This window comes from Rhinoderma darwinii, chromosome 11 (genome assembly GCF_050947455.1).
Source record: "Rhinoderma darwinii isolate aRhiDar2 chromosome 11, aRhiDar2.hap1, whole genome shotgun sequence".
NCBI classification, from domain to species: domain Eukaryota; kingdom Metazoa; phylum Chordata; class Amphibia; order Anura; family Rhinodermatidae; genus Rhinoderma; species Rhinoderma darwinii.
In genome coordinates, this window is record NC_134697.1 from 90,061,190 (window position 1) to 90,085,003 (window position 23,814).

Consider the following 23,814-nt stretch of genomic DNA (forward strand, 5'->3'; position numbering starts at 1 on the left):
TCATATTACCGGCAACATGTCCTTGTTCCTTCATATTACAGCCATTATGTCCCTGTTACTTCATCTTACCGGCATTATGTCCCTGTTCCCTCATCTGAACCGGAATTATGTGCCTGTTCCTTCGTATTACCGCCATTACGTCCCGGTTTCTTCATATTACCAGCATTACGTCCCGGCTCCTTCATATTATCGGCATTACGTCCCTGTTCCCTCATCTTACCGGCATTATGTCCCTGTTCCCACATATTACCGGCATTATGTCCCTGTTCCTTCATATTACGGGCATTATGTCCCTGTTCCTTCATATTAGAGGCATTATGTCCTTGTTCCTTAATATTACCGGCATTATGTCCTTGTTCCCTCATGTTACCGGTATTATGTCCCTGTTCCCTCATCTGAACTGGCATTATGTCCCTGTTCCTTCATCTTACCGGCATTATATCTCTATTCCTTCATAATATTGGCATTACGTCCCTGGTTCCTTCATATTACCGGCATTACGTCCCTGTTCCCTCATCTTACCGGCATTTTGTCCCTGTCCCTTCATATTACTGGCATTATGTCCAGTGTAGGAGGGCACAGGGACATAATGCCGGTAATATGTCCCTGTTCCCTCATCTTCGAGGCATTATGTCCCTGTTCCTTCATATTATTGGCGTTACGTCCCTGTTCCTTCATATTAGCAGCATTATATCCCTGTTCATTCATATTACAGGCATTATGTCCCTGTTCCTTCATATTACCGGCATTACGTCCCTATTCCTTCATATTACAGCCATTGTGTCCCTGTTTCTTCATATTACAGGCTTTATGTCCCTTTTCCCTCAACTTACCGGCATTATGTCCCTGTTCCCTCCTATTACCGCATTATGTCCCTATTCTATTACAGCGTGTAGAAGAAACCAGAGACTGCTCCTCCAATAACCAGGCAATTACAATAACTACTAAACACACTAGAGTTTGCGGCTACAATAACCTTGCACCAAAAAAAGAAACAACAAAGTTTGTATTACAATAACCCAGAACAGACTAGCAACTATAGTCTGCTCCACCTGTATTACAATAACACGGAACAGACTAGCAACTCTAGTCTACTTCACCTGCAATACAATAACCCGGCACAGACAAGAAGCTATAGTCTGCTCCACCTGTATTACAATAACCCGGAACAGACTAGCAACTATAGTCTACTTCAACTGTAATACAATAACCCGGCACAGACAAGAAGCTATAGTCTGCTCCACCTGTATTATAATAATCCGGAAAAGACAAGCAACTATAGTTTGATTCACATGTAATACAATAACCCCGCACAGAATAGACACCAGAGTCTACTTCACCTGTATAAATAAAACCCAGCACATACGTATTGATGTATTACAGATGGAACAGATTCTAGTGTACTGTAACAGACAAGACATTAGAGTACGCTCCACCTGTATTACAAGAAACCAAGTCCAAGCACATACAGTACAGGACAGGGACAGCCGGAATCAGAGAGACGGTCAGTAGCCAGGGACAGCCGAGTGCAGAGAGACGGTCAGGAGACAGGGACAGCCGAGTGCAGAGAGACGGTCAGTAGCCAGGGACAGCCGAGTATAGAGAGACCGTCAGGAGCCTGGGACAGCCAAGTGCAGAGAGACCGTCAGGAGCCTGGGACAGCCAAGTGCAGAGAAACGGTCAGGAGTCCGGGACAGCCGAGTGCAGAGAGACGGTCAGGAGTCAGGGACAGCCGAGTGCAGAGAGACGGTCAGGAGCCAGGGACAGCCAAGTATAGAGAGATGGTCAGGAGTCAGGGACAGCCGAGTATAGAGAGACGGTCAGGAGCCTGGGACAGCCAAGTGCAGAGAAACGGTCAGGAGTCCGGGACAGCCGAGTATAGAGAGACGATCAGGAGTCAGGGACAGCCGAGTATAGAGAGACGGTCAGGAGCCTGGGACAGCCAAATGCAGAGAAACGGTCAGAAGTCCGGGACAGCCGAGTGCAGAGAGATGGTCAGGAGTCAGGGACAGCCGAGTATAGAGAGACTGTCAGGAGTCAGGGAAAGCCGAGTATAGAGAGATGATCAGGAGCCAGGGACAGCCGAGTGCAGAGAGACCGTCAGGAGCCAGGGACAGCCGAGAGCAGAGAGACGGTCAGCAGACAGGGACAGCCGGAAACAGAGAGACGGTTAGGAGCCAGGGATAGCCGAGTGCAGAGAAACGGTCAGGAGCCAGGGACAGCCGAGTGCAGAGAGACGGTCAGGAGCCAGGGACAGCCGAGGGCAGAGAGTTGGTCAGGAGACAGGAACAGACAAGTGCAGAGAGACGGACATGAGTCAGGGACAGCCGATTGCCAAGAGACGGTCAGGAGACAGGGACACGGCATAATGTCCCTGTTCCCTCATATTACCGGCATTATGTCCATGTTCCCTCATCTTACAGGCATTATGTCCCTGTTCCTTCATATTACAGGCATTATGTCCTTGTTCCTTCATATTACAGGCATTATATCCGTGTCCCTTCATATTACCGGCATTATGTCCCTATTCCTTCATATTACCGGCATTACGTCCCTGTTCCTTCATATTATCGGCATTACGTCCCTGTTCCTTCATATTACCGGCATTACGTCCCTGTTCCTTCATATTACAGGCATTATGTCCCTGTTCCCTCATCTTACAGGCATTATGTCCCTGTTCCTTCATATTACCGGCATTATGTCCCTGCTCCCTCATCTTACCGGCATTACGTCCCTGTTCCCTCAACTTACCGGCATTATGTCCCTGTTCCTACTTATTACCGGCATTATGTCCCTGTTCCCTCCTATTACCGCATTATGTCCCCATTCTATTACAGCGTGTAGAAGAAACCAGAGACTGCTCCTCCAATAACCAGGCAATTACAATAACGACTAAACACACTAGAGTTTGCGGCTACAATAACCTTGCACCAAAAAAAGAAACAACAGAGTTTGTATTACAATAACCCAGAACAGACTAGCAACTATAGTCTGCTCCACCTGTATTACAAAAACACGGAGCAGACTAGCAACTCTAGTCTACTTCACCTGTAATACAATAACCCGGCACAGACAAGAAGCTATAGTCTGCTCCACCTGTATTACCATAACCCGGAACAGACTAGCAACTATAGTCTGCTCCACCTGTATTACAATAACACGGAACAGACTAGCAACTCTAGTCTACTTCACCTGTAATACAATAACCCGGCACAGACAAGAAGCTATAGTCTGCTCCACCTGCAGTGGCGGATTATCATATGGGCGATTCGGGCGGCCGCCCGGGGCCCGAGGCTCCCAGGGGGCCCATGGCAGCCCGAACCGCACATCATCTTGCAAAGGCACCTATTCAGCGCGCTAGCGCTGCTAACTAACGAAGATGAGGAGGGGAGGAGCAGGGAATTGGCCGGGAAAGGGGTAGGACACGCCTCCCTGACAAGTGCGGGCCGCCGCCATTGAGTAACAGAACAGCGACGGACGGCTGTTCTGTTACTCCGAATCTGCAAGACAAGAGCCGGGCGGTCGGTCACCGGCGCTCAGGTCAGTACAGCAGGCTTATCCTCCTGCCCAACTGGTTCCCGACCGCTGGCTGTATTTTTACGGCCAGCGGTCAGGGACGGGTCCTTAAAACCCGAGCCATAGACTTTCTACGGCTCGGGTTTTAACTTGCTGCCCGCGCGATCGGGCAGCTGAATGTCGGGTCTCCGGCTGTCAGTGACTGCCGGGGACCCTGAGGAGAAGACAGAAGCAGCTTTCGCTGCTTCTGTCTTCTCCGATGTCTTCTTACACAGCGTTCAATGAACGCTGTGTATAGGAATAGAGACAGCAGCAGCAGCGGCGCTGTCTCTATTCCTCCCGGTGATCATGTGACTGGTCACATGATCGCCGGGTGCCGTTAGTGGCAGACTGCTGCTGGGTCTAACAAGACCCAGCACAGCCCTATTAGTGACAATCGTCACTATGAGAGGGCTGATTTCCCCTGTAACTGGGGCTGCTGTGCAGCTCCAGTTACAGGGGAAAAACATGGTGTAAAAGAAAGAAAAAAAATATATAAAGTTCCCCAAAGGTCTTTTTTGACCTTTGAGGAACAGACCACAGTAATAAAAAAATAGGAAAGTAAAGTGCAAAAAAAAATGAAATAATAAATACACATAAAATACCCACCCCAATAAAAACCGTCGTCCCCCCCCGCCAATCATTGTTGTAACGCTAGCGCTGACCCAATTACCCTAATATAGACATGTAATATATAAAAGATTTACGGAAAACAATGACGATTACAAATAAAAGGTCTATTTTAGGGTAAAACTATGTTATTACCAAAAAAAATAGCTGAAACGTAAAAAAGCTTATTTTTTTATTATTATTTTCAAACTTTATGAATAAAAATTCTAAAATAGCAAAAAGGTGCGTATAAAAACGATAAAAAAAAAGAAACCTGCATTATCTACGGAAAAAACGTCGCAAAAATCACGTCGTTTTTATTTATTTTTTATAAAAATGTGTGTTTGCTGCAACTTTGTAATTACGTTTTATTAAAAAATATTTTCACTTTTTGAGAAACAGCTACTTTGTATCCTGTATCCGTCAGGTCAGCAGGACTGACGGGATCAGTGAAACGGGCCCTGCGCTAAATTATAATCTTAGATGTGATAGATTTGAGGTGGATCCTGCGTGTCACTGATCCTGTCAGTCCTGCTGACCTGACGGATACAGGATACAAAGCAGCTGTATCTCAAAAAGTGAAAATATTTTTTAATAAAACGTAATTACAAAGTTGCACCAAACACACATTTTTATAAAAAAGAAATAAAAACGACGTGATTTTTGCGACGTTTTTTCCGTAGACAATGCAGGTTTCGTTTTTTATCGTTTTTATACACACCTTTTTTGCTATTTTACAATTTTTATTCATAAAGTTTGAAAATAATAGTAAACAAAAAAGCTTTTTTACGTTTCAGCTATTTTTTTTGGTAATAACATAGTTTTACCCTAAAATAGACCTTTTATTTGTAATCGTCATTGTTTACCGTAAATTGTTATATATTACATGTCTATATTAGGGTAATTGGGTAATATATATAAAATTATGATATTAAGTTTTTAAATGTGTACATAACCTTGTGGCACTATATACAAGGGGGAGCGCTGTGAGGCACTATATACAAGGGGGAGCGCTGTGTGGCACTATATACAAGGGGGAGCGCTGTGTGCCACTATATACAAGGGGGAGCGCTGTGTGGCACTATATACAAGGGGGAGCGCTGTGTGCCACTATATACAAGGGGGAGCGCTGTGTGCCACTATATACAAGGGGGAGCGCTGTGTGCCACTATATACAAGGGGGAGCGCTGTGTGGCACTATATACAAGGGGGAGCGCTGTGTGGCAATATATACAAGGGGGAGCGCTGTGTGGCACTATATACAAGGGGAGCGCTGTGTGGCAATATATACAAGGGGGGGCTGTGTAGTGCTATCCACAGTGGTATGTGTGTGGCGCTCTTTATAGGGGGGGGCTTTTTGGTGCTATTTACAAGAGGGGGAGGGTTGTGTGGCGCTCTCTACAGGGGGCTGTATGGCACTATCTATATGGGGCTGTGTGTAACGCTCTCTACGGGGAGGATGTGTGATATATAGAGGGGGCTGTGTATGACGATATCTATGGGGGTGTGTAATATCTACAGGGCTGTGTGTGGCACTATGTACAGGGGGCTGTGTGTATGTGGTGTTTTACAGTGTGTGGTATTATTATATTCAGGCACGCAGTGTTTGGTGCTATTATATTTAGGGGCACAGTATGTGGCACCATGATAACTTTATTTTCGTTTATAGGTGTGGAAATGTTGGAAAAGTGAGGAGACGTCTGAGTGGCAAATTCTGCAGAAATGAGTCATGGCCGGGAGAAGTCGTCATGAGCGCTGGACCGGATGGAGAAGAAAAGAGGAAAAAAACTACTAGAATCTGAGACGTCGTCACCTGTGAGTCACTAGATTTATAGAGAATCTGTCACCTCTCCTGACATGTTTATTATAGGAAATCCTTGTATTTCACAAAAAGTATTTCTGCAGTCCAGGACTGATAGACAATTCCCCTTGTCAGGAGGTTGTGTCCCTGCACAGTGTGATCCTGTCAGTATGTAGGGACACAGCCCTGTGACAAGGGAAATCGTAACACTGTTAATGCTTGCCCAAAAAAGTAGTGTCAAAAATAGTTACGGCAGGGCGGCGGTGAGGAAGGGGGGCCCAAGTTTGGGTAACAGCCCAGGGCCCATGGTCTACTTAATCCGCCACTGTCCACCTGTATTATAATAATCCGGAAAAGACAAGCAACTATAGTTTGATTCACATGTAATACAATAACCCCGCACAGAATAGACACCAGAGTCTACTTCACCTGTATAAATAAAACCCAGCACATACGTATTGATGTATTACAGATGGAACATATTCTAGTGTACTGTAACAGACAAGACATTAGAGTACGCTCCACCTGTATTACAAGAAACCAAGTCCCAGCACATACAGTACAGGACAGGGACAGCCGGAATCAGAGAGACGGTCAGTAGCCAGGGACAGCCGAGTGCAGAGAGACGGTCAGTAGCCAGGGACAGCCGAGTGCAGAGAGACGGTCAGGAGTCAGGGACAGCCGAGTGCAGAGAGATGGTCAGGAGCCAGGGACAGCCAAGTATAGAGAGATGGTCAGGAGTCAGGGACAGCCGAGTATAGAGAGACTGTCAGGAGTCAGGGAAAGCCGAGTATAGAGAGACGATCAGGAGCCAGGGACAGCCGAGTGCAGAGAGACCGTCAGGAGCCAGGGACAGCCAAGTGCAGAGAGACGGTCAGCAGACAGGGACAGCCGGAAACAGAGAGACGGTCAGGAGCCAGGGATAGCCGAGTGCAGAGAAACGGTCAGGAGCCAGGGACAGCCGAGTGCAGAGAGACGGTCAGGAGCCAGGGACAGCCGAGGGCAGAGAGTTGGTCAGGAGACAGGAACAGGCAAGTGCAGAGAGACGGACATGAGTCAGGGACAGCCGATTGCCAAGAGACGGTCAGGAGACAGGGACACGGCATAATGTCCCTGTTCCCTCATATTACCGGCATTATGTCCCTGTTCCTTCATATTACAGGCATTATGTCCTTGTTCCTTCATATTACAGGCATTATATCAGTGTCCCTTCATATTACCGGCATTATGTCCCTGTTCCCTCATCTTATCGGCATTATGTCCCTGTTCCCTCATCTTACAGGCATTATGTCCCTATTCCTTCATATTACCGGCATTACGTCCCTGTTCCTTCATATTATCGGCATTACGTCCCTGTTCCTTCATATTACCGGCATTACGTCCCTGTTCCTTCATATTATCGGCATTACGTCCCTGTTCCTTCATATTACCGGCATTACGTCCCTGTTCCTTCATATTACAGGCATTATGTCCCTGTTCCCTCATCTTACAGGCATTATGTCCCTGTTCCTTTATATTACAGGCATTTTGTACCTGTTCCTTCTTATTACAGGCAGTGATCTTCTAATTCTATATACACGGGGGTAGGGGCTTCAGTATCACGTCGGTCTTCCAGTGAGGTGCCGGATATGTGGACTGCAGTGTGTCCCCTAATCGCGTCCTAGAAGCAGCTGACTGAATTGGGTCTTAGACCAGGGAATGTTAATCTGAAGGGAAAGAGGATCACTCGCCAGCAAGTATAGCAGTAAGGTACTCAGGCAGGAAAACACATCCTCGTAGCGGCGCTGCCGGACGCGGTTTGTGCCGATGCCTGCACGTACACGAGTGGCAGAAACTCACCGCTGAATATCCGCTCAGTTGCTCATAGCGCTGTATAAGCGCACGAGCAGTGGATCAAACAGCGGACTTGCTGTGTTGCTTCTTCGGCGTCCAGCTTGCTGCTGGCCAACGTGCTTTCCGCAATCCTTGGAGAGAGGGCCAGTGTTTTCTTAGCTGCTGTCACTGCTACTAATGTTACCAGATTCTTACAACAAACAATAAATCTGTTACTGGGACCAACTTTGACACAAGTATCGGCTCGGCCCGTATCTCATTCTGCCGGACGGCTGGGATTAATAAGGCTGCTGGCAATAAATCTGTTAACCTCTAGTACTAATAATGACTCTGTCTGTGGTCCTTATATAGGACTCCCTTTATTACAGTAACGCGTGCAGTTTCTTGCAGAGCAACATTTAGTGAGACGCATTCAATGAATGAAAAATGAGAAACTGATGCAGCCGATACGGCATTTTTCAGGAGCAAAACCCAATGTTGGAGGGGCCGTGTTTTCCAAGCTGCTCTCATTGCTACAAATGTTACGAGATTTTCAAAACAAACTAGCAATTTGTAGCACCAAGTTCCACATAAGTATGGACTTGCATTGTCTTGTATGTCACTTTGCCAGACTGCTGGTATAATCGCGCTGCTGGCAATACAATGACAGAAACAGAATGCACCTATTTCTACTTCGTACTAACACTGTGCGTTGTCTATACTTAGGACTGACCTCATCCCACTAACGCATGAAGTTGCTGCAGAGTAACATTTACTGAGACGCATTCAGAGAATGAAAAGGACAAATTGATGCAGCTCTATTCAGAAGTAACATCTAATATCAGAGCTCCAATAGTGCGGTACTTGAGGGAGACGAACATTACAGCCCAGTTTGTCCCCTTTATGCCCCCACTTTTGATATTTGATTTATGTACCTTTCCCTTTTATTCCCCTTCATCTACGTTAAGTCACAATGCTGAATGGGATTTGTTCATTAAATGGGGTGTTCTCTACACAGGGACCGTTCACCCCTTCCCTGTTAGGTAGAATATACCTCTAAGCTCGTTGTTTTATTGATCGATATTTTTTCTTAATTCAAGAGATCCTTTGATCCGTGTGCTTCTTGCCCTTCTCTTCCCCTCTCTTTTTCATTTGTTTAAATTTAGTTGGTGGTGTACACCAGGGCAGAATTAGAAGCAATGAGAGTCCTTGAGAGGAAGGGTTTGTTACCCTAATAGCGTCTCCTGTATATATAAAGCATTGCCGCAGACCCCTCGTAGGACTTCTCCTTTGTAGTTTAGGAACTGCTCTTATCCGTACATGACGCGGGGATGGAATCTTACCTAAACACCTGGGATGATGGTGGTTATACTTCAGGGGGACCGAATTGTGACAAAGCTCTTGAGACTGGAAGATAGAATTTAAGACACTATGTAGTCGGGGGCGAGTTGTAGATCATGAACACGAATCACTGGAGTAGTTGTACTATTAATGTGTTCTGTACAGTATAGTTAGTGCATCAATGAGGACTGCGCCACCATCTACACGAGGCAGTAGTTGACTACTGCACCGCTCACCAGCTCCTGTGATCGGATAGATTTAAATCCACCAACAGAGAACAGACTCGTGGGAACCACCAATTAGCTGCACTGGGAGTGGCTTATGACGATGCTCATTTGCATAGCCCGTGTATAAATACAAGCAGCGGTGGGAGGGTAAAGCATTCCATTATCTCAGTTGTCAGCAGATCGTAGTGTATCATGCCTGAGCCCGCCAAGTCTGCCCCGGCGCCCAAGAAGGGCTCCAAGAAAGCCGTGACCAAGACACAGAAGAAGGACGGCAAGAAGCGGAGAAAGAGCAGGAAGGAGAGTTACGCCATTTACGTGTACAAGGTGCTCAAGCAGGTCCACCCTGACACCGGTATCTCGTCCAAGGCCATGGGCATCATGAACTCCTTCGTCAATGACATCTTCGAGCGCATCGCAGGGGAAGCCTCCCGCCTGGCTCACTACAACAAGCGCTCCACCATCACCTCCCGGGAGATCCAGACTGCCGTGCGCCTGCTGCTGCCTGGAGAGCTGGCCAAGCACGCCGTGTCCGAGGGCACCAAGGCCGTCACCAAGTACACCAGCGCCAAGTAATGTGCCCCGTCCCTGCAGTAAGAACACAAAGGCTCTTCTAAGAGCCACCCACCTTGTCTACAACAGAGCTGTGCCTGCTATTGTCTGGCCTCCCGCTAGTCTCCCTGTTCTATGTGCGGCCGCTCTCGTGTCGGTGCAGATGCTGCTTCATACATTATGTGGCTGCCGGACAGGGAGGGACATTGCCGCGTGTGAGGAAGCCGGGACACGGATCCTGCGGGCAGATGACCCGTCCCAATATCACACTGTCCAGAAGAAACGGAACATTGTACATTAGGAGACGGAAGGAAGCATGGGACATCTGTAAATAACAATGATGAGGGTAGTAGTCCGATTTATAACCGATGCCAGGGAGACTGCTAGTCGACGATAGAGAACAAGCAATCACACTGGCGAGGACTGGATAAAGGGTGGTTATTGTAATACAGGCGGAGCAGACTGGTGTATCCTCTGTGCCGGGTATTGTAATACAAGTGGAGCAGACTCTGGTGTCTCGTCTGTGCCGGGTATTGTAATACAGGTGGAACAGCCTCTATTTCTTGTCTGTGAGGGCTTCTTTTAATACAGGTGGAGCAGACTCTGGTGTCTATGCCTGGTTATTGGAGCAGTCTCTGGTTTCTTCTACACGTTGTAATAGAATAGGGACATAATGCGGTAATATGAAGGAACAGGGACATAATGCCGGTAATAAGTAGGAACAGGGACGTAATGGCGGTAATGGGAAGGAACAGGGACGTAATGCCGGTAATAATAAGTAACAAGGACATAATGTCTGGAAGATAAGGTAACAGGGACATGTTACCGGCATTGTGTCCCTGTACCCTCCTACAGGGGACATAATGGCACTAATATTAGGGAACGGACATAATGCCGGTAATTCGGGAACGATACGGATGTAATAAAGACGTGTTACATGTTTGTACGTCACCCCCTTTATACTGGAGATTGGTACGTTGGAATTGTGCGTTTCACGGTATCGTTGGATAGAGAAGAATCAGCCCGTGCAGCCCGCAGATAACAAGACCCTAATGCAGCAGCAGCTCTGCGCTATCACACCCGGGAATGTCCCCCCATATCCTGCAGCATGAAGGAGCGGCTGCACGGACTGAACGACTCTTCCAGACATGGGAGACCAGCGGGAATAAAGACATGCGCACGAATAAGCACAAGATGGAGGCGGCAGCTCTGTTGTAGACTTGGTGGGGGGCTCTTAGAAGAGCCTTTGGGTCCTTCCTGCAGGGACGGGGCACATTACTTGGCGCCTAATGAGAAGAATCCGCCGCCGCTGCTGCTGCTTTATTCCTGCTCCATTCAAGTTCAGGCGGGAGATGTTCCTATTGGTAGAGACGGAGGAGGGGGCGTGGTGTTATCTGCGAGTCTATAGAAATATTCTACTTCCTCATTGGCTACAGTGTCTGGCGTTGAATATCAGTTTTAGATGCGGCCAATCAGAGAAGAAGCTCTCTGCTCCATCTGGGTATAAGAAGTGACGGTCGGAGCGCAGCCGTTAGATCTGATCAGATAATAGACATGTCTGGAAGAGGAAAGCAAGGAGGCAAAGTGCGGGCTAAAGCCAAGACCCGCTCATCCCGGGCAGGACTTCAGTTTCCTGTCGGTCGTGTGCACAGACTTCTCCGCAAGGGCAACTACGCTCAGAGGGTGGGTGCCGGCGCTCCGGTTTACATGGCCGCTGTGCTGGAATATCTGACCGCTGAGATCCTGGAACTGGCCGGAAATGCCGCCCGGGACAACAAGAAGACCCGAATCATCCCCCGTCACCTGCAGCTGGCCGTGCGCAATGACGAGGAGCTCAACAAGCTGCTGGGTGGTGTGACCATCGCTCAGGGAGGCGTCCTGCCCAACATCCAGGCCGTTCTGCTGCCCAAGAAGACCGAGAGCAGCAAAAGCGCCAAGAGCAAGTGAGCGCCGCTTATCCCACATTTAACCACAAAGGCTCTTTTAAGAGCCGCCCACATGGTCCTTAGAACAGAGCTCACCGCTGATCTCCGATATGTAAACGTTCTGCGCCAGATAAGTGGCTCTGCTTGTACAGAGACCTACCCATATGAATTCATATACCGCGGGGTTTCACATTGAAGAGGAAGCCGTACGGTGGGTGGGTGTAGAACCGCGTTACTCATGACCTATACATTCACTACTGCCTCGTGCAGATGGTGGCGCTGTCCTCATTGGTGCACTAACTATACTGTACAGGACACATTAATAGTACAACTACTCCAGTGATTCATGTTCATGATCTACAACCCGCCCCCGACTACATAGTGTCTTAAATTATATCTTCCAGTCTCACTGGATTCTTCGAATGCGTCTCAGTAAATGTTACTCTGCAGCAACTTCATGCGTTAGTGGGATGAGGGGAGTCCTAAGTATAGACAACGCACAGTGTTAGTACGAAGTAGAAATAGGTGCATTCTGTTTCCTGTCATTGTATTGCCAGCAGCGCGATTATACCAGCAGTCTGGCAAAGTGACATACAAGACAATGCAAGTCCATACTTATGTGGAACTTGGTGCTACAAATTGCTAGTTTGTTTTGAAAATCTCGTAACATTTGTAGCAATGAGAGCAGCTTGGAAAACACGGCCCCTCCAACATTGGGTTTTGCTCTTGTAAAATGCCGTATCAGCTGCATCAGTTTTGTCCTTTTTCATTCATTGAATGCGTCTCACTAAATGTTGCTCTGCAAGAAACTGCACGCGTTACTGTAATAAAGTGAGTCCTATATAGGGACAGCAGACAGAGTCATTATTAGTACTAGAGGTGAACAGATTTATTGCCAGCAGCCTTATTAATCCCAGCCGTCCGGCAGAATGAGATACGAGCCGAGCCGATACTTGTGTCAAAGTTGGTCCCAGTAACAGATTTATTGTTTGTTGTAAGAATCTGGTAACATTAGTAGCAGTGACAGCAGCTAAGAAAACACTGGCCCTCTCTCCAAGGATTGCGGAAAGCACGTTGCCCAGCAGCAAGCTGGACGCCGAAGAAGCAACACCGCAAGTCAGCTGTTTGATCCACTGCTCGTGCGGATATACAGCGCTATGAGCAACTGAGCGGATATTCAGCGGTGAGTTTCTGCCACTCGTGTACGTGCAGGCATCGGCACAAACCGCGTCCGACAGCGCCGCTACGAGGATGTGTTTTCCTGCCGGAGGATCACTCGGCAGCAAGTATAGCACTAAGGTACTCTTTCCCTTCAGATTAACATTCCCTGGTCTAAGACCCAATTCAGTCTGCTGCTTCTAGGACGCTATTATGTCCCTGTTCCCTCACCTTACCGGCATTATGTCCCTGTTCCCTCATTTGAACCGGAATTATCTGCCTGTTCCTCTATATTACCTGCATTACGTCCCTGTTCCTTCATATTACCGGCAATACGTCCCTGTTCCTTCATATAACCGGCATTATGTTCACTGTAGGAGGGTACAGGGACATAATGCCGGTAATATGTCCCTGTTCCTCATCTTACAGGCATTATGTCCCTGTTCCTTAATATTACAGACATTATGTCCCAGTTCCCTCATATTACCGGCATTACGTCCCTGTTTCTTCATATTACCAGCATTATGTCCCTGTTCCTTCATATTACAGGCATTTTGTCCCTGTTCCTTCATATTACAGGCATTTTGTCCTTGTTCTTTCATATTACCGGCATAATGTCCTTGTTCCTTCATATTACAGGCATTATGTCCCTGTTCCTTCATCTTACCGGCATTATGTCCCTGTTCCCTCATCTTACCGGCATTATTTCACTGTTCCCTCATCTGAAACGGCATTATGTGCCTGTTCCTAGATCTTACCGGCATTACGTCACTGTTCCTTCATACTACCGAGATTATGTCCCTGTTCCCTCATCTTACCGGCATTTTGTCCCTGTTCCTTCATCTTACCGGCATTACGTTCCTGTTCGTCCATATTACAGGAATTACGTCCCTATTCCTTCATATTACCGGCATTACGTCCCTGTTCCTTCATATTACCGGCAATACGTCCCTGTTCCTTCATATTACAGGCATTATGTCCCTGTTCCTTCATATTACAGGTATTATGTCCCTGTTCCCTCATATTACCGGCATTACGTCCCTGCTCCCTCATTTGAACCGGCATTATGTGCCTGTTCCTTCATCTTACCGGCATTAGGTCCCTGTTCCTTCATAATGAGATTATGTCCCTGTTCCCTCATCTTACCGCCATTTTGTCCCTGTTCACTCATCTTTTTGGCATTATGTCCCTGTTCCTTCATCTTACCGGCATTACGTTCCTGTTCCTCCATATTACCGGAACTACGTCCCTATTCCTTCATATTACCGGCATTACGTCCCTATTCCTTCATATTACCGGCATTACGTCCCTGTTCCCTCATATTACCGGCATTACGTCCCTGCTCCTTCATATTATCGGCATTAAGTCCCTGTTTCTTCATATCACCAGCATTACGTCCCTGTTCCTTCATATTACCAGCATTGCGTCCCTATTCCTTCATATTACTGGCATTATGTCCCTGTTCCTTCATATTACCAGCATTTTGTCCTGTTCCTTCATATTACAGGCATTTTGTCCCTGTTCCTTTATATTACAGGCATTATGTCCTTGTTCTTTCATATTACCGGCATTATGTCCCTGTTCCTTCATATAACCGGCATTAAGTCCCTGTACCTTCATCTTACTGGCATTATGTCCCTGTTCCCTCATCTTACCGGCATTATGTCCCTGTTCCCTCATTTGAACCGGCATTATGTGCGTGTTCCTTCTAATTACCGGCATTATGTCCCTGCTCCTTCATATTATCGGCATTACGTCCCCGTTCCTTCATATTATCGGCATTACGTCCCTGTTCCTTCATATTATCGGCATTACGTCCCCGTTCCTTCATATTATCGGCATTATGTCCCTGTTCGTTCATATTATCGGCATTACGTCCCTGTTCCTTCATATTATCGGCATTACGTCCCTGTTCCTTCATATTATCTGCATTATGTCCCTGCTCCTTCATATTATCTGCATTACGTCCCTGTTCCCTCATCTTACCGGCATTTTGTCCCTGTTCCTTCATCTTACCCACATTATGTCCTTGTACTTTCATATTACCGGCATTATGTCCCTATTCCCTTATCTTACCGGCATTATGTCCCTGTGCCTTCATATTACAGGCATTATGTCCCTGTTCCTTCATATAACAGGCATTACGTCCCTGTTCCTACATATTACAGGCTTTTTGTGTCCCTGTTCCTTCATATTATAGGCATTATGTCCTTGTTCTTTCATATTATCGGCATTATGTCCCTGTTCCTTCATATAGCCGGCATTAAGTCCCTGTTCCCTCATCTTACCGGCATTATGTCCCTGTTCCCTCATCTTACCGGCATTACGTCCCTGTTCCTTCATATTAAAGGCATTATGTCCCTGTTCCCTTATCTTACCGGCATTACGTCACTGTTCCTTCATATTACCGGCATTACGTCCCTGTTCCTTCATTCTACCGTCATTACGTCCCTGTTCCCTCATCTTACCGGCATTTTGTCCCTGTTCCCTCATCTTACCGGCATTATGTCCCTGTTCCTTTATCTTACCGGCATTACGTCCCTGTTCTTTCATATTACCAGAATTGCGTCCCTATTCCTTCATATTACCGGCATTATGTCTCTGTTCCTTCATATTACAGGCATTTTGTCCCTGTTCCTTCATATTATAGGCATTATGTCCTTGTTCTTTCATATTATCGGCATTATGTCCCTGTTCCTTCATATAGCCGGCATTAAGTCCCTGTTCCCTCATCTTACCGGCATTATGTCCCTGTTCCCTCATCTTACCGGCATTATGTCCTGTTCCTTCATCTTACCGGCATTACGTCACTGTTCCTTCATATTACCGGTGTTACGTCCCTTTTCCTTCATACTACCGAGATTATGTCCCTGTTCCCTCATCTTACCGGCATTTGTCCCTGTTCCCTCATCTTTTTGGCATTATGTCCCTGTTCCTTCATCTTACCTGCATTACGTTCCTGTTCCTCCATATTACCGGAATTACGTCCCTATTCCTTCATATTACCACAATACGTCCCTGTTCCTTCATATTACAGGCATTATGTCCCTGTTCCTTCATATTACCGGCATTATTTCCCTGTTACTTCATATTACTGCCATTATGTCCACGGCAGGAGGGTACAGGGACATAATGCCGGTAATATGTCCCTGTTCCCTCATATTACCGGCATTACGTCCCTGCTCCTTCATATTATCGGCATTACGTCCCTGTTTTCTTCATATTACCAGAATTGCGTCCCTATTCCTTCATATTACCGGCATTATGACCCTGTTCCTTCATATTACCAGCATTATGTCCTGTTCCTTCATATTACAGGCATTATGTCCCTGTTCCTTCATATTATTGGCATTACGTCTCTGTTCCTTCATATTATCGGCATTATGTCCCTGCTCCTTCATATTATCGACATTACGTCCCTGTTCCTTCATATTATTGGCATTACGTCTCTGTTCCTTCATATTATCGGCATTATGTCCCTGTTCCTTCATATTATCGGCATTACGTCCCTGTTCCTTCATATTATCTGCATTAAGTTCCTTTTCCCTCATCTTACCGGCATTTTGTCCCTGTTCCCTCATCTTACTGGCATTATGTCCCTGTTCCCTCATCTCACCGGCATTTTGTCCCAGTTCCCTCATTTTACCGGCATTATGTCCCTGTTCCTTCATATTACAAGCATTATGTCCCTGTTCCTCCATATTATCGGCATTATGTCCCTGTTCCTTTATATTACCGGCATTATTTCCCTGTTCCTCCATATTATCGGCATTATGTCCCTGTTCCTTCATATTATCGGAATTATGTCCCTGTTCCTTTATATTACCGGCATTATTTCCCTGTTCCTTCATATTACAGGCATTATGTCCCTGTTCCTTCATATTACAGGCATTATGCCCCTGTTCCCTCATCTTACCAGCATTATGTCCCTGTTCCTTCATATTACCGACTTTACGTTCCTGTTCCTTCATATTACCGGAATTACGTCCTTATTCCTTCATATTACCGGCATTACGTCCCTGTTCCTTCATATTACCGGCAATACGTCCCTGTTCCTTCATATTACCGGCATTATGTCCCTGTTCCCTCATATTACCGGCATTACGTCCCTGCTCCTTCATATTATCGGCATACGTCCCTGTTTCTTCATATTACCAGCATTACGTCCCTGTTCCTTCATATTACCAGAATTGCGTCCCTATTCCTTCATATTACCGGCATTATGTCCCTGTTACCAGCATTATGTCCTGTTTCCTTCATATTACAGGTATTTTGTCCCTGTGTCTCTTAATATTACAGGCATTATGTCCTTCTTCTTTCATATTACCGGCATTATGTTCCCTGTTCCTTCATATACAGGCATTATTTCCCTGTTCCTTCATATTACAGGCATTATGTCCCTCTTGCTTCATATTACCGCCATTATTTCCCTGTTCCTTCATATTACAGGCATTATGTCCCTCTTGCTTCATATTACCGCATTATTTCCCTGTTCCCTCATATTATCGGCATTATGTCCCTGTTCCTTCATATTATCGGCATTACGTCTCTGTTCTTCATATTATCGGCATTACGTCTCTGTTCCTTCATATTAACTGCATTACGTCCCTGCTCCTTCCTATTATCGGCATTAAGTCCCTGTTCCTTCATATTATCGGCATTATGTCCCTGCTCCTTCATATTACAGACATGATTTCCCTGTCCCCTCATATTACTAGCATTATGTCCCGTGTAGGAGGGCACAGGGACATAATGCCGGTAATATGTCCCTGTTCCCTCATCTTTGAGGCATTATGTCCCTGTTTCTTCATCTTACAGGCATTATCTCCCTGTTCCTTAATATTACCGGCATCATGTCCCTATTCCTTCATATTACCGGCAACATGTCCCTGTTCCTTCATATAACCGGCATTAATTCCCTTTCCCCTCATCTTACCGGCATTATGTCCCTGTTCCCTCGTTTGAACCGGCATTATGTGCCTGTTCCTTCATATTATCGGCATTACGTCCCTGTTCCTTCATATTATTGGCATTATGTCCCTGCTCCTTCATATTATCGGCATTACGTCCCTGTTCCCTCATCTTACCGGCATTTTGTCCCTGTTCCTTCATCTTACCCACATTTAGTCCCTGTTCCCTCATCTTACCGGCATTATGTCCCTTTTCCCTCATCTTACCGGCATTATGTGCCTGTTTCTTCATATTATCGGCATTACGTCCCTGTTCCTTCATATTACCGGCATTACGTCCCTGTTCCTTCATATTACCTGCATTATGTCCCTGTTCCTTCATATTATCGGCATTACGTCCCTGTTCCTTCATATTATCGGCATTACGTCCCTGCTCCTTCATATTATCGGCATTATGTCCCTGCTCCTTCATATTACAGACATTATGTCCCTGTTCCCTCATCTTACAGGCATTTTGTACCTGTTCCTTCTTATTACCGGCATTATGTCCCTGTTCCTTCATCTTACAGGCATTGTGTCCCTGTTCCTTCATCTTACAGGCATTATGTCCCTATTCCTTCATATTACCAGCATTATGTCCCTGTTCATTCATCTTACAGCCATTATGTCCCTGTTCCTTCATATTACAGGCATTATTTCCCTGTTCCTTCATATTACCGGCATTATGTCCCTGTTCCTTCTTATTACAGGCATTATGTCCCTGTTCCTTCATAATACCGGCATTGTGTCCCTATTCCTTCATATTACCGGCATTTTGTCCCTGTTCCTTCATCTTACAGGCATTATGTCCCTGTTCCTTTATATTACAGGCATTTTGTACCTATTCCTTCATATTACCGGCATTATGTCCCTGTTCCTTCATCTTACAGGCATTATGTCCCTGTTCCTTCTTATTAAAGGCATTATGTCCCTGTTCCTTCTTATTACAGCCATTTTGTACCTGTTCCTTCATCTTACAAGCATTATGTCCCTGTTCCTTCAGCCATTATGTCCCTGTTCCTTCATATTACAGGCATTATTTCCCTGTTCCTTCATATTACCGGCATTATGTCCCTGTTCCTTCTTATTACAGGCATTATGTCCCTAATCCTTCATATTACCGGTATTATGTCCCTGTTCCTTCATATTACCGGCATTATGTCCCTATTCCTTCATCTTACAGGCATTATGTCCCTGTTCCTTCATCTTACAGGCATTATGTCCCTATTCCTTCATATTACAGGCATTATGTCCCTGTTCCCTCATCTTACAGGCATCATGTCCCTGTTTCTTCATATAACAGGCATTATGTCCCTATTCCTTCATATTACCGGCATTATGTCCCCGCTCCCTCATCTTACAGGCATTACCTCCCTATTCCTTCATATTACCGGCATTATGTCCCTGTTCCTTCATCTTACAGGCATTATGTCCCTGTTCCTTTATATTACAGGCATTTTGTAACTATTCCTTCATATTACCGGCATTATGTCCCTGTTCCCTCATCTTACAGGCATTATGTCCCTGTTCCTTCATATTACCGGCATTATGTCCCTGCTCCCTCATCTTACGGCATTACGTCCCTATTCCTTCATATTAATGGGATTATGTCCTGTTCCTTCATCTTGCAGGCATTATGTCCCTGTTCCTTTATATTACAGGCATTTTGTACCCTTTCCTTCTTATTACAGGCATTATGTCCCTGTTCCTTCATATTACCGGCATTATGTCCCTGTTCCCTCATCTTACAGGCATTATGTCCCTGTTCCTTCATATTACCGGCATTATGTCCCTGTTCCTTCATCTTACAGCCATTATGTCCCTGTTCCTTCATCTTACAGGCATTATGTCCCTGTTCCTTAATATTACAGGCATTTGTACCTGTTCCTTCTTATTACTGGCATTATGTCCCTGTTCCTTCATATTACAGGCATTATGTCCCTGTTTCCTCTTCTTACAGGCATTATGTCCCTATTCCTTCATATTACCGGCATTATGTCCTGTTCCTTCATCTTACAGGCATTATGTCCTGTTCCTTTATATTACAGGCATTTGTACCTATTCCTTCATATTACCGGCATTATGTCCCTGTTCCTTCATATTACAGGCATTATGTCCCTGTTCCTCATCTTACAGGCATTATGTCCCTATTCTTCATATTACCGGCATTATGTCCCTGTTCCTTCATCTTACAGGCATTATGTCCCTGTTCCCTTTATATTACAGGCATTTTGTACCTATTCCTTCATATTACCGGCATTATGTCCCTGTTCCTTCATATTACCGGCATCATGTCCCTGTTCCTTCATCTTACAGGAATTTTGTCCCTGTTCTTTCATATTACCGGCATTATGTCCCTGTTCCCTCATCTTACAGGCATTTTGTACCTGTTCCTTCTTATTACCGGCATTATGTCCCAGTTCCTTCATCTTACTGGCATTATGTCCCTATTCCTTCATATTACCAGCATTATGTCCCTGTTCATTCATCTTACAGCCATTATGTCCCTGTTCCCTCATCTTACAGGCATCATGTCCCTGTTTCTTCATATAACAGGCATTATGTCCCTATTCCTTCATATTACCGGCATTATGTCCCTGTTCCCTCATCTTACAGGCATTATGTCCCTGTTCCTTCATATTACCGGCATTATGTCCCCGCTCCCTCATCTTACAGGCATTACCTCCCTATTCCTTCATATTACCGGCATTATGTCCCTGTTCCCTCATCTTACAGGCATTATGTCCCTGTTCCTTCATATTACCGGCATTATGTCCCTGCTCCCTCATCTTACCGACATTACGTCCCTATTCCTACATATTAATGGGATTATGTCCCTGTTCCTTCATCTTGCAGGCATTATGTCCCTGTTCCTTTATATTACAGGCATTTTGTACCTGTTCCTTCTTATTACAGGCATTATGTCCCTGTTACTTCATATTACCGGCATTATGTCCCTGTTCCCTCATCTTACAGGCATTATGTCCCTGTTCCTTCATATTACCAGCATTATGTCCCTGTTCCTTCATCTTACAGCCATTATGTCCCTGTTCCTTCATCTTACAGGCATTATGTCCCTGTTCCTTAATATTACAGGCATGTTGTACCTGTTCCTTCTTATTACAGGCATTATGTCCCTGTTCCTTCATATTACAGGCATTATGTCCCTGTTTCCTCATCTTACAGGCATTATGTCCCTATTCCTTCATATTACCGGAATTATGTCCCTGTTCCTTCATCTTACAGGCATTATGTCCCTGTTCCTTTATATTACAGGCATTTTGTACCTATTCCTTCATATTACCGGCATTATGTCCCTGTTCCTTCATATTACCGGCATTATGTCCCTGTTCCTTCATCTTACAGGCATTATGTCCCTGTTCCTTTATATTACAGGCATTTTGTACCTGTTCCTTCATATTACCGGCATTATGTCCCTGTTCCTTCATATTACCGGCATCATGGCCCTGTTCCTTCATCTTACAGGAATTTTGTCCCTGTTCTTTCATATTACCGGCATTATGTCCCTGTTCCTTCTTATTACAGGCATTATGTCCCTGTTCCTTCATATTACCGGCATTATGTCCCTGTTCCTTCATCTTACAGCCATTATGTCCCTGTTCCTTCATCTTACAGGCATTATGTCCCTGTTCCTTAATATTACAGGCATTTTGTACCTGTTCCTTCTTATTACTGGCATTATGTCCCTGTTCCTTCATATTACAGGCATTATGTCCCTGTTTCCTCATCTTACAGGCATTATGTCCCTATTCCTTCATATTACCGGCATTATGTCCCTGTTCCTTCATCTTACAGGCATTATGTCCCTGTTCCTTTATATTACAGGCATTTTGTACCTATTCCTTCATATTACCGGCATTATGTCCCTGTTCCTTCATATTACAGGCATTATGTCCCTGTTCCTTCATATTACAGGCATTATGTCCCTATTCCTTCATATTACCGGCATTATGTCCCTGTTCCTTCATCTTACAGGCATTATGTCCCTGTTCCTTTATATTACAGGCATTTTGTACCTATTCCTTCATATTACCGGCATTATGTCCCTGTTCCTTCATATTACCGGCATCATGTCCCTGTTCCTTCATCTTACAGGAATTTTGTCCCTGTTCTTTCATATTACCGGCATTATGTCCCTGTTCCCTCATCTTACAGGCATTTTGTACCTGTTCCTTCTTATTACCGGCATTATGTCCCAGTTCCTTCATCTTACTGGCATTATGTCCCTATTCCTTCATATTACCAGCATTATGTCCCTGTTCATTCATCTTACAGCCATTATGTCACTGTTCCTTCATCTTACAGGCATTATGTCCCTATTCCTTCATATTACAGGCATTATGTCCCTGTTCCCTCATCTTACAGGCATCATGTCCATGTTTCTTCATATAACAGGCATTATGTCCCTATTCCTTCATATTACCGGCATTATGTCCCTGTTCCTTCATATTACCGGCATTATGTCCCCGCTCCCTCATCTTACAGGCATTACCTCCCTATTCCTTCATATTACCGGCATTATGTCCCTGTTCCTTCATCTTACAGGCATTATGTCCCTGTTCCTTTATATTACAGGCATTTTGTACCTATTCCTTCATATTACCGGCATTATGTCCCTGTTCCCTCATCTTACAGGCATTATGTCCCTGTTCCTTCATATTACCGGCATTATGTCCCTGCTCCCTCATCTTACCGACATTACGTCCCTATTCCTACATATTAATGGGATTATGTCCCTGTTCCTTCATCTTGCAGGCATTATGTCCCTGTTCCTTTATATTACAGGCATTTTGTACCTGTTCCTTCTTATTACAGGCATTATGTCCCTGTTCCTTCATATTACCGGCATTATGTCCCTGTTCCCTCATCTTACAGGCATTATGTCCCTGTTCCTTCATATTACCAGCATTATGTCCCTGTTCCTTCATCTTACAGGCATTATGTCCCTGTTCCTTAATATTACAGGCATGTTGTACCTGTTCCTTCTTATTACAGGCATTATGTCCCTGTTCCTTCATATTACAGGCATTATGTCCCTGTTTCCTCATCTTACAGGCATTATGTCCCTATTCCTTCATATTACCAGCATTATGTCCCTGTTCCTTCATCTTACAGGCATTATGTCCCTGTTCCTTTATATTACAGGCATTTTGTACCTATTCCTTCATATTACCGGCATTATGTCCCTGTTCCTTCATATTACCGGCATTATGTCCCTGTTCCTTCATCTTACAGGCATTATGTCCCTGTTCCTTTATATTACAGGCATTTTGTACCTATTCCTTCATATTACCGGCATTATGTCCCTGTTCCTTCATATTACCGGCATTATGTCCCTGTTCCTTCATCTTACAGGCATTATGTCCCTGTTCCTTTATATTACAGGCATTTTGTCCCTGTTCTTTCATATTACCGGCATTATGTCCCTGTTCCTTCTTATTACAGGCATTATGTCCCTGTTCCTTCTTATTACAGGCATTATGTCCCTGTTCCTTCATATTACCGGTATTATGTCCCTGTTCCTTCATATTACCGGCATTATGTCCCTATTCCTTCATCTTACAGGCATTATGTCCCTGTTCCTTCATCTTACAGGCATTATGTCCCTATTCCTTCATATTACAGGCATTATGTCCCTGTTCCCTTATCTTACAGGCATCATGTCCCTGTTTCTTCATATAACAGGCATTATGTCCCTATTCCTTCATATTACCGGCATTATGTCCCTGTTCCCTCATCTTACAGGCATTACCTCCCTATTCCTTCATATTACCGGCATTATGTCCCTGTTCCTTCATCTTACAGGCATTATGTCCCTGTTCCTTCATATTACCGGCTTTATGTCCCTGTTCCTTTATATTACAGGC

General features: G+C 45.2%; 2 protein-coding genes across 2 annotated transcripts; both read left to right on the plus strand.

Annotated features, from left to right (window-relative positions):
- The first annotated feature begins 9,537 nt into the window (after positions 1-9,537).
- On the plus strand, positions 9,538-9,918 carry LOC142663786 (histone H2B 1.1). The gene has a single exon (XM_075842620.1). It carries the CDS (start codon positions 9,538-9,540, stop codon positions 9,916-9,918), a length of 381 nt encoding a protein of 126 aa, XP_075698735.1.
- A 1,530-nt stretch (positions 9,919-11,448) lies between these two features.
- LOC142663011 (histone H2A type 1-like) lies at positions 11,449-11,841 on the plus strand. Its single transcript, XM_075841306.1, has one exon. It carries the CDS (start codon positions 11,449-11,451, stop codon positions 11,839-11,841), a length of 393 nt encoding a protein of 130 aa, XP_075697421.1.
- Positions 11,842-23,814: the final 11,973 nt, after the last annotated feature.

What these genes read in the sequence shown, in the direction of transcription:
- LOC142663786 (XM_075842620.1), top strand. Translation starts at nt 9,538, where the DNA reads ATGCCTGAGCCCGCCAAGTCTGCCCCGGCGCCCAAGAAGGGCTCCAAG.
- LOC142663011 (XM_075841306.1), top strand. Translation starts at nt 11,449, where the DNA reads ATGTCTGGAAGAGGAAAGCAAGGAGGCAAAGTGCGGGCTAAAGCCAAG.